Here is an 11411-nt window from a genome sequence, read left to right as displayed (position 1 = left end):
TTACCTTTATTCATTAGCTTAACCCTTGAAAAACAACCCATTGTCAAACTCCAACGTCCCTTTATAATCTACATTCTTCTAGGAAGAGGCCACAGTCCTGAACAAGTCTGGGAGAGAGTAATGATGGGAAAGGGTAAAAAGATTGGGGCTGCTCCACGCCAAGGCACAAGCAGGAGCTGCTGGTGACCTTGTCACAGGCCAGAGCCTTGCTGATCAGAGCTGTCACACTGTGTCAGGAGACAGCAGGCAGAGATGAGTCTTGGTCCACCATAGCCCTGATTATGGTAACTGATGAACTGGTCCAAGGTCATTCCAAGGAGCCCCAGGAGGAGACAGGGATGAAGAGAAGGTTACAACACAGTTTCAAGCTCTACGTGGGTGACAGGGTCTGCCAGAGCCTGCAAGCACTGCTTACAGCAGGACTGGGGCTGGTCAGGGCCCTCACAGCCCTGACAAAGAACCATTTACATACAACGTGTGAAGTGCACACATTTACATTCAAACTTGTGGTATGAAAAGCTTTACTAAAGACAGTAGTCCTGTTTCTGGATTTTGGCATGTTTATTACTGTTGCTTGAGTTCTTTTGCAATGTGTGGTTCTTTATGGTAATGTGAAATAATCTGAACAATTATGAGGCTATTAATAAAAAGGAAAAGCAAGCCTGCCAACCATATAAGTACAAAAGTGTTATATCCTTTGAACTCCAGAAAATATGCAGGAGTGAGCCACAGGCCTTGTCCAACAAACCACAGGAAAAGCAGCAGCACAGCACGATGCCAGGACATCTTAATACTTGGCATTATGAGGGGCAAAAGACAAAGATACCAGACAAAGTACTGGGACGTGCATACTTTGTTAAAACTCACAAAAATAGCAGTGTGTAGGAAACAACAGAAGGCAAGGTCTCTGTAAAACACTATGGACACAACCACCAGCAAAAGCAGCTGGGGCAGGAATACTGCAAGCCCAAGGGCTAAACTCCATTTGCTTTCTGCAGTTAGGTACAACATGTAGAAATAGGGAGAGAAGTTATGTCGGATATCCCTCCTGGTCAGGTGGTAGAAGTAGGCATGCTCCAAAAACTCCCAGCCGTAGAGGTGATAGAATGCACCGGTCAAAGCAGCCAGAACAGATCCGGCAACTGCTCCAAAAAGCAGCACATCGCGGTTCAGCATCTTTACCAAAAGCTGCCAGAGGTACCCTACAAATGTAAACTCTGCTTTTTTGCCACGTCTTGTATCCATCGCCCCTTTCCTGGCGCAGCGTTTGCTCTGCAGATGGAGGGCTATGGGCAGCGCGTAGGTCACCGGGTAGATTTTCATGTGCACCGCCAGCCCGTAGCAGGCTGCGGCCTTCCCTACGCTTCCCACCTCCACGAAGTAGAGGGTGGCGAGCACCAGCAGCGCGACCAGGGCTTCTGCGTTGCCCCGGGTGGAGATGGCCATGGGCAGGGGGTTGAGGAGCCAGGCGACAGCACAGCACCCGCAGGCCTGGCCGGCACCGGCGCCTCGACGCCGCAAGGTTCGATAGGCGACGGCACCGGCCGCCAGGTCCCCCGCCACGAAGAGCAGCTTCCCGAAGACCTCGGTGAGGTAGATGTTAGGGGTAAGGAGCCATGCCAGGAGCGGGGTGTAGCGGTAAGTGGCCCGCCGGTAAGGTGACCGCCCCTCAGTCACCAGCCGCGCCGCGTCGGTGAAGACCCGGTAGTCGACGTCGGTGAACCGCACCCGCATGGCCGCGTCCTGGTGCAGGCCGTACAGCGCCAGGCACAGCCTGGATATCAGAGCCGCGCCCAGCACCGCGCCGAACCCCGGCCGCCACCCCGCCATCGCCGCAACGGCGCCGGGGAGGGAGCGGGAGTCGCGGGGAGGGTGCGGAATGGGGGCTCTGAGGGGTGGTACGGGCGGGCACCCAGCACGGTGCCGGCTGCCGCCCCTGCGTGAAACAGCACTGCGTAGGCGCTTGGCGGCGGCTACGACTCGGCGGCGCTTGCGTGGTGCGGCCATTGAAGCCGCTGCCCGGACCGGGGCGGGGCGGGCGGCTCCCGCAGCAGCTGTGGGCGTTCCCTTCAACGCCTTCCGACACTCAGGGCTGGGGGCTGGGGTGTCCTTGTTCACCCGAGACAGTGGGACAGAGGCAGAGAAGCGCCGAGAGCTGCGCTGTTCCTGCCACTCCTCTATTTCCCCCCCGGGGTCTGGTGGGGGGGTGACGCACCTGCTGTGTGGAGCTGTTTGCTATTGCTGCCCCTCAGGTGCGGGGCTATCGTGGTTTATATTTATTCCGAGAGGCTGCGGTGCTCTGGTGCGGCCCCGCAGCGCTGGTGGGAGTCTTGTTAAGGATGGGCACCTCTGTCGGGGCGCGTAGGGAGAGCTGCGGGGTCTCGCCGCCCACACGGCTCCTGCTGCTGCTGCAGCCTCTCACGGGTAGGGAGCAGCGTGCAGCGCAAAGCTGTGGGGTCTGCGGGCAGAGAGACAACGTGTGCTATAGCAGTTAAATAAGAAGGAAAAATAGCATCTGTTATTTTCCTTCTGCAAATGACTGTGTTTTGCCTAGAAGTAATGAGCTCTCTAAAGCGCTTCGATAAGCTTCCTTCCACAGTAAATTTCTCCTTAACTCACATCAGAAATAGTACCATGAAAGTCGGAGCTTAAGAAGAAAATAAAGACATTAATTCACTGTATCCTGTAGTGGGTTTGTACGTCTTTCAGATAGTTCCCTGTATATTCGTCATAGTTCGTACCTCACATTTGAATTGTTGATGACTGAAAACAAGGCCTTTATTACTTACCAGTATTATGGGCTTTGTATTAGAACTGAGAAGGTTTCATTTAGAGATGCTTTATTCATAAAAAAATAAATGTGCATTTGCTAGTTCAGTAGTTAATTGCAGCTGCACTTTTTTTGATGAGTGGTTTAATTTGGGAACATTTTGGGAGCTGCTGTGGGGCTGGCTCACATCTCTTACAGAAAAGAAGCTGTTCTCATCAGAGAGCTGGGACAATTTTTTTTATTTTTTTTATTTTTCCACATAATTTTTGAAGGGTGTCCTAACTGGTAAAATAGTCAGGGGACAAAAGATACTTCTCTTTGTACAAAAGATACTTCTCTCTTCTTCAGCTATTCATTTTTGTCTGCATCTAGGGTGAGGCTTCCAATGGGAGAAGGAAGCATAGAAGAGAATCAATTCTTCTGTCTGTGTAGGTCACTAGATATTTACATATAATATACTTAGCATTTTCGAGAAGAAAGTTTAAGAGTTTTCTCCATTCTTCTTGATCATGAAGTCCTACAATTGATATTCAAAGTCTTTCTGGGATAGGGCATAATGATGGGTGTTGCTCCATTGTAAATAATTGCTTACTCACTACTGCTGCTCCCCTTTAAATCAGGAAAGATTGGTAACATTTCAACTCCTTTTATGTATCTTGTACTATAATGGTTAGGATACTTTTACAGAAGGTTACATTACCTTATTCTTCATGTGCCCAAGCTATCCTCTGGAAATGCTAGGAGAAAGAAACTTAACAAAATCCCTGGGGTTGAAATTGCTTGATACTCCATGGAAGTACAAGTCTAAGCAAAACAATGTGTTTAGGTACTCCTAATTTTTTTTTGTTTCTGGAAGGTTATTGCTCACAAAGAACTGTTCTTGCCATCTGTCTGTTTCTCCGAGGATTGTTTGCAATTCTTCTGTTGCTTCCTTGGATGGAATATATCTTATTATTTCAGATCCTTTGATGGAACTTTATTGTCAGAACAGAATGCTTTGCAATTTATTTACTAAAGTGTCTAATTTTAATTATATTGTTTAGATTATACTAGTTTAATAAATAAACTTAGGACTTATCAGGTTCCTCAAATGTTTTTTATCTGTTCTGAGAGTCTGTATTCAGACAAATAATCTGTGCTAACTTGAAGTTAATAGAAGCTGTGAAGCTGCCCATGGTGACTGTTTATCTGGATTCTAAAGGGGAAAAGGTAGGTAATTTAATTCTGAGGGGTTGTGAAGTTAATAAAACAGAAAACCTGCCTTAGCTATTTTTGTATATGCTGACTGTATGACATTGTCTGAGCTGGAAAAAGAAATTATTTCCCTTATCAATAATTTAACATCTTGAAAATAAGATTGAAGGTCTTCAGAGAATTAAGATTTGGCTCAAAAATGTTTTTGGCTTCAGATTTGATACCAGCTTGCTTAACCTGATTTGTCATGTACTGTAGACTGTAATGAAGGAAGGAGGAAAGTCTTATTAAAGTTATAAATCTGCTGTTCCTGTAAAATGCTACTTTTATATACAAGCTACCAGGAGGCAATTTAGAAAATTTTAGGGGATAAAAACTAATAGAACTGCTGGGACTGAAGCTGATTGATTGATTCCAATGCACATGAAGATACAAACAGTATGAAGAAAAGAGTAGAGTCAGCTATAACATTGCCTAAAGCATTAACTAAATAGGAAGGCATAAATGAACACACACACATATATATATATGGATATGTGTATAAAGATGACACCATGGGATCACATCTATGTGGGCTTCGGTTGCATACTCAGGAGAGGGGATGATAAACCTGTTCTCAAATGTTGACTTCCCCCTTTTTCCTGTTCTGTAACAGATACTGCTTCAGCAGCACTGGACCAGATATTCCAGAAACTATGTATTTATCCTTATTTATGATTGACACAGCAATAGTAGCAGTGCAAGAACAGTGAAACTGGGGCCTTGTTATGCAAATTGCTCCACTAATGGAAGTTCTTACTATCTGAAAACCAAGATACTGAAGGGTGAGACAGAATGACCAGCAGGTTCCTGGCCAGCCAGGAGCACTCATCATCCAGTGGGTCGTGTGCTTGCCTTTCATGGGTTTGATGTTCACGCTGTGGTAGAAGGTTCGTTTTGAGGATGATAAACAAAGATGAACGTAGGGTTAAAAGCTAGAGTGATGGCTACAGCATGGCTAAAGATTGGAGGGACTAACAGATTTCATTGTAGAAGCTGTATAAGAATAAGGAGACAAGTGAAGGAATGTGAAGAAATTGACCAATTAATTTGATGATGCTGGCAGTGGGGCTTTGAAGTAATGCAAGGGGGCATGTGGGCTGGTAGCAGTCAGGGAAAGAGAAAACAAGCGTTAGATGGAAGCAGTGAGAGCATTACTAAGATTCAGGTGGCCTAGGGGGGCTAAATGAGTTTAAATATCTGTCAGGTTATGGAGGAAAGCACAGCAAGAGGATTCCTAGGAAAAGGCAGATCCTTTCACATGCTGTCTTTTAGCTCATTCCACTGAGATCCAGGGGTAAGGCACTTTTCATGCAAGTCTCTTCTGCTGTTGCCTAATTGTTAAAGGTTAGCTGATTTTTTGTGGAGTTAGAAGATAAATTTGATCATAATAACTAATATTTTGTTCATAAATTGTCCTGTTGTATGTGCGCTGTAAGTTTATATCTGTAAAAGGTGGAAGGCTGAGTATTTAAACTATGTAGGAAGGAAGATCTTGGACAATTGCTGGTATATGGTCTTTAGGCTTATGAAGGGGGAGACCACTGTGCTGTAAGTTGAGTTCCCTTTTAATTTCCTTGGGTTTTGAATGTTTCCTTGCATAAGAGATATGGATTAATATGTTTATAAACTGACAGTAAATTTCTGATAAGGTGATAGATACAATCTGTTTCTTGCAGCACATGGAAGTTGATAGAAAAAGTGACTAATGCTTATGTTAGATATTTTGGACTTGATAAAATAAATCGTTTTAGCAAGTATGATTGATGCCTTTCAAATATTTGTAAAGTGTTGAACTATAGATATTATTGGCAAAAAGGGAAATATGGTTAAGATTATGTAATGAATTGTTCATTTCTGGCTTACTACTGGAGTGAATAATACAGGAAGTTTTGCAAAAATAAGATAAACTACATTACAACTCTTTCACAGAAAGAAATCACTATTATAAATATAAGGTCACTGCTCTTCCCTTAAGGTATTTCAGATAATGTGTTTACTTAATGCTGTTTCATAAATCTATCCCCTTATTCCCACATTATGCTAAAAATGTTACTTTTCAGAGAATGTGATCTGACTTGCAAAGGAATTTTTTTATACCACACTGTTTTTTCACAGTATGCTTTAAGTAGTGTTTGCAGAGTTCTTTTCACCGTGGTTATGCAGATTGTATGCCAGTGTACTAGGTAAAATGCTAGTCCTTCAGGGAAAATAAGTCCTGGATAAAAATTAGTCTGTAGAAAATTAGTATTTCAGGAAAAAACTATGACCGAGAAAAAAAAGGGGGCAGGTTAGTGAACAACAGTTAAATCCACTGGAGTTTGCTGGCCTAAAGAAAAATCCCCCAAAATATGGCCTATTTTGATTTAAGGCAGTGGTGTATCTGGAGTGGTGCTCAGCTTTGTCACTGCATGACCTGAAGTGTCAAACAGAAGTACTTTACCCCAGTATTTAATGCTACCTGGTGGTGTAGTTCTCTCTAATAAGCACAGGTTTCTATGGAAAAGGGTGAAATAAACAGGAGTTTCTGTGGGAAAAGGTGGAACATGAATTCTCTGCTGTTGCAAGTTTGGTCAATAGAAGTGTAGAGCCATGATAGACTTGTGTGTGTTGCTTGGTATGTTGTGTTTCAGTGTAACATGAGTAAGGAATGAGGTTGAGCATGTAAACTTTTTCTAAAAAATACAGATAATTAGGAAGTTCAGATACCATTTCTTAAGAGTTTCTGCTGGAACAAATGTTTGAAGATGTTAAAAAGGGTTAATTTACACATCTACTGCAAAAGCTATGCAGTCCTTCAGGGTGAGTGGTAGGTGATTTACCTGAGATGCAAGATATTTGCTTTTGCAAAGGTTTAAGGATGATTTCTTCATCCCTGGAGCTAGTATACAGCAAATTTTGTAAACTTTGGAGGAAGTATAACCATGGAGAGGAAGAATAACCATGCTTTTCTTCTTTTTTTTTTTTTTTTTTCCTTGTTTCATTTTGGTTGGTTTTGGGTAGTGGGTTTTTTTAGTTGTTTGATTCCTGGATTTACATTGAGTAATTGTTGGGAATGCAGCAAGCAGGAATTTGAGACACCTGGGAGCTGACCCTGAGCTTTACTGTTAAGTGTTGTGGTCAGAAATCACATCTTTGAGAAGGTGCAGTGGTCCAGCTGTGCTACACATGGCTGCTGCACACCAGCTGTGCTGTCCTGTGGCTGCTCATGTTTGCAGTTAGGGAGATAAAACCAAGTCACATCTCTAGAATTGTCTCCAACCAAGTCTCACAGAGTTGGCTGAGACGAGTGGTTGGGGCTTTCTTTGCCCCCCCTGTTTCTTATGCTTTTGAGTGTCAGATGGATTTCCAAAAATGTAGTGGTGCTTGTTTTCCAGTAGATAAAATGATGACTTCAAAGCTGCTATTGCAGATAGAGGAGTTGTTTTATGTAGCACTAAAAGGTTTCTAAATTTATTTATTAAAATCAGTGATGCAGTTTCTTGTTTTTGTCTTCATGGTCAAAACTGATCAATAGACTGGAGAAGTTAATATGTTAATTCATTTTATACTGTGTGACCAAAACACACTTATGAAGAGCTGCCTTTCCTCCTCAGCAATGAACTTAATGTTTCTTCTCTCATTAATCCTAATGATATTGTTGCTCTTGATTTCAGTATCAGATAGACAGTAAAAACTCAAAAAAAAAAAGTCTCTTGACCTTCTCCATTCTTTTTGGTGGTCCTTTGATCTGATCACAGTGAAAACAAAGGGAAGACAGGGACAAATCTCAGCGTGGGTGTGGGGGTCAGTGGGAGCACATGCTTCCCTTTTGAATGATTTTATCTCTCTCTGAGGAAATTTTACATTCTTGGGTGAGAGGTTCTTGCCTACCACCTACCTTTTTATGCTGACACAAGGTCTTGGGGAGCTGTTCAGAGAATAAAAAAGAAATTCAGCATTATATTACAAAAAATTCAGGCTTGTAAGCAGTATGTTGGACAATAAATACCAATAAAAGAAGATGGCTTTTGGGATTATTAAGGAGCCTCCCTCTACCCCATGGTACTCAGGTGCAGCCCATCCATTTTCTCAGCTGCAGCTGTGGAGCTGATAAGAAGCAGCTGTTAGAAAAGGCCCTGCTGAGCTGCTTGGGGTAACTCTGCTGGAGGGCTCCAGAGCTGCTGTTTGTGAGGAGCTGCTGCAAGTAAGTGCTGATGTGTGTATGTGTGGAGAATTGAGGTTCTCTCCTGTGGGAGTAATGAAAGAGAAGAGGGAGTAACTCTCTGGTTTCCTGTTCATAAATGGGGATTTCTAGAAGAAAGTACAAGTGGGGTTTCCTCGTTCTCCTTGTCTGGAAAGAAGGAACAGCTGGAAGGAGAAGGAAGCAGCTGTTAGGGAGCTGTTGTCTGTAGAGACATGGGAATTCCTCTGGTTTTCCCTAAGCTGGTTTTGCACTTAGCTTTCTGCTTCCAAGCATGTTTAATGTCCATGTCTTATCTCATGATTGATTTAAAACTAAATACCTGGCTGAATGTCTTTTGAAATGAAGGGGTTTAATACTGTTACTTTTGTTAAACTTTTTCCCTCCTTGGTCTTATGCTCCATGGTCTTCTAAATATTTTTTGGAAAAAAAATCCTCATTTTTTTCTTAAAAGTCAAGTGCCTTTATAGAAAAATGAGCATGTATCTCTTTGCATGATACACGGCTGAGCAGTTGGTTTCTTCTTTTTTTTCATTTTAGTTTTAATGTCTTGTCTGTGATGTCTCTCTGAAAAGTGTCCTTAAGTAATAATTCTACCTTACTGTTCCTTTTGCAATATCCTATCCTGTTGCATGTAGTGACTGGGATGCTATTGTATTTGTTACTACAGAACTATAAGCTGAAGAGAGACTGTCCTACATACCCAGGGATTTAGTTGTAGAGGACAGCTTGAAAAGCTGTCTCTAGAAATCCACTTTTTTTTTTTTTTTTCCTAGTGTTTTCTATCTCTTAAATATTATTTAGCTGCTCTTCATTCAAACTCTGACTGTTACTTTTCTCTGTGCTCTGCATCTTGCTGTGCTAATGACCTCAGGTGGTGGTGTTTATGCAGAGTCTGGTTCCCTGGAAGCAAAGTTCATACTGCCTTTAGTGCTGTCCTTAGCCTTTCCAGTTCTGTCCTTATTTCTGTCACCTCCTTGTTATATAGGATGATATTATCCCCCAGCCTTACGTACATGTGTCTCTTAACTCAGTCTTCAGAGCTTTTTCATTCAGTGTTGCTTCAAAGTGACAGCTGGGCCATCAATCTGTCAGTTTTCCCCCATTTGGTGTGCTGGAGTACACGCTGCATCCCACATATGCTCAAGGATGCTGCCTGGCCCCATGCACTCTGCAGGTCTGCTGCACCTGGCTCAAAAGTTGAAGAAACAGCCCTCAGTATTTCAGTGGTAAAACTCCTATCATAGGAAAGCAAAGTCATGGTGGAGAGTTCAGGCAATCCATGTTTATAGACACGGGACAATTAATTTGTAGTGTTCTGTGTCTACAGTGTAGCTGGCAACAGACGTGTCACTTGTTTCAGTATTGTTTGGCTTTTTTCGCTCTGGTTACTGTTGAATTTCAATATTTGTCCTTGCTGACTGCCACATTGCTGTGTTTGACAGGTTGTTGCCAAAATTTGAATCTGCTGACGTAAACTTTGCATATGTGTAAGTAGAGATTGAATCAATCCTGTGGTAGAGCTTCAATCCATCCTGTGTCAGAGTAAATCCTGCTTTGTTTGTGTCTAGTAGATTAGCAACAGCTGTGTATTGAGACCAATGGCACCTATATCTGATACTTGTTTGATGGATCTTTCAAAGAGTTGATTGTGCCAAAGAATACAGTACAAAATATCCCCTGGGTAAGGTGTATGCTGGGCTGAAGTACTGATGCAATGAAGAGTAACAGGAGTTTTCCATATTTAGCCTGTTTTGCATTGGTGCAAACTGAAGGTCGTTATTTCTGTAGAAATAACAAGTCAGCACTTGATATAATCAAGGAGTCTTGCTATTTAAGGATGATAGAAATCTTCAGAGTGCTCTGAACAACCCAGACTGGAATTGTGCAAAATTAGCATTGTGTTGAACTATGTGTCATGCTTCTACAAAATGCATAAATTGCTTGCAATGAATCTTACTATTTAAGTGCTTTCTGGAGTAACTGTTCAATTCCTGGGAATTAGAAGGAAAAAAAAAAATCAACTTCCAGTATAAATCATGCTGTAGCAACATTTAGCTAGCATAAAACAGTGAAAACTCTGCACTAGTGAACCTGTGGGCTGGTCTATCAGGTTTTAATTCCTATTAAAATAATTAGTATCTATAAAAGATATAGAACAGTTCTGTATATCAAATGGCAAGAAAAATCAAGTACACTTTTCTGGGGTTTTTTTTTGTTGTATTTGTTGAGTTGCCTGTTTTACAATTGATACAATTTCTTTTCTGAGAGCAAGGCTATGCCTAGAATTGAGTAGGAAGAAATTGAGCAGAACTTGTCCAGGGGGTATTGCTATGGCCTTCTCTTAGCACCATCAACACCAGAAAGATTTGTTTATTTGGTGCCCCTTTTGATGTTCCTCTGAATTTGAAAGTTCAGTCTTAGATGAAATAAGATGATCTCAAGTGGAAAAAAACACCACGTTGAGATTTGAGTCCTACATATCCTTTGATGAAGGCAAAACTTCGTGTGTATTTTCTGTTTGCAATAGATCAGCCTATCTGTCAGACCCCTTGGAGGATTCTTAAGACCTTAGAAAATGCATGATAAGAAGTAGTCTTTAAGCCTAAGCCTAAAATTTTTCAACTGTTTCTTCGTACACCTCACAGACTTTATATTTCATGTGACATAACAGTCACAGATGCATAATGCATTTCTGTGTGAATGGTTGTAAAAAAGAAAACTAATGAAAGGCCTAATGATAATTCCAATTTAGGTTATTTGTTTTAATTTATAGCCAAATATTAACACACTCTATGCACTGTTTCTCTAACCCTAACAACTGAACACTGATGGAACAAGTACCATAAACAGTTTTGTTATCAGAGTAGTCTTTGGCCATGACTCCCTGATTTTGGAGATCTATTTATAAGTAAAAGATCTTTTCTCTTGCTTTCTTCAGAGGGGAGAGAAATCAAAACAAGTTTACTTGGATATTCTTCAAAACGGAAGCTCTCTATTAATGTAAATCCTGGCAATGTTCTCTGTGGGTAGAAAAACACTTTGTCACAGGGGGTTTGACTTCTGTGGAGATATCTGAAAAATAATGGGTACTGCCATCAGACTGGGAGGCAGGTCAGTAAGCAGGAACTGTGGTTATTTTGAGCACTGTTCTACTCTGCTCAGAATACTCAGAATCAACACTGCTGTGATGATGTAGAGCAGTGATTCATGGTCATTCCCCTT

General features: G+C 42.0%; 1 protein-coding gene across 1 annotated transcript; it reads right to left on the bottom strand.

Moving 5' to 3' along the window:
• Positions 1-542: 542 nt before the first annotated feature.
• Positions 543-1945, bottom strand: PIGM (phosphatidylinositol glycan anchor biosynthesis class M). Its single transcript, XM_071739084.1, has one exon. The coding sequence runs from the start codon at positions 1828-1830 to the stop codon at positions 565-567; it is 1266 nt and encodes a 421-aa protein (XP_071595185.1). The 5' UTR covers positions 1831-1945; the 3' UTR covers positions 543-564.
• Between the last annotated feature and the right edge of the window lie 9466 nt (positions 1946-11411).

The sequence above is a fragment of the Heliangelus exortis genome, chromosome 3 (assembly GCF_036169615.1).
Source record: "Heliangelus exortis chromosome 3, bHelExo1.hap1, whole genome shotgun sequence".
In the NCBI taxonomy this organism is placed as follows: Eukaryota; Metazoa; Chordata; class Aves; order Apodiformes; family Trochilidae; genus Heliangelus; species Heliangelus exortis.
Note: the sequence above shows the minus strand (reverse complement) of the source record. Positions and strands in the feature narration are given on the sequence as shown.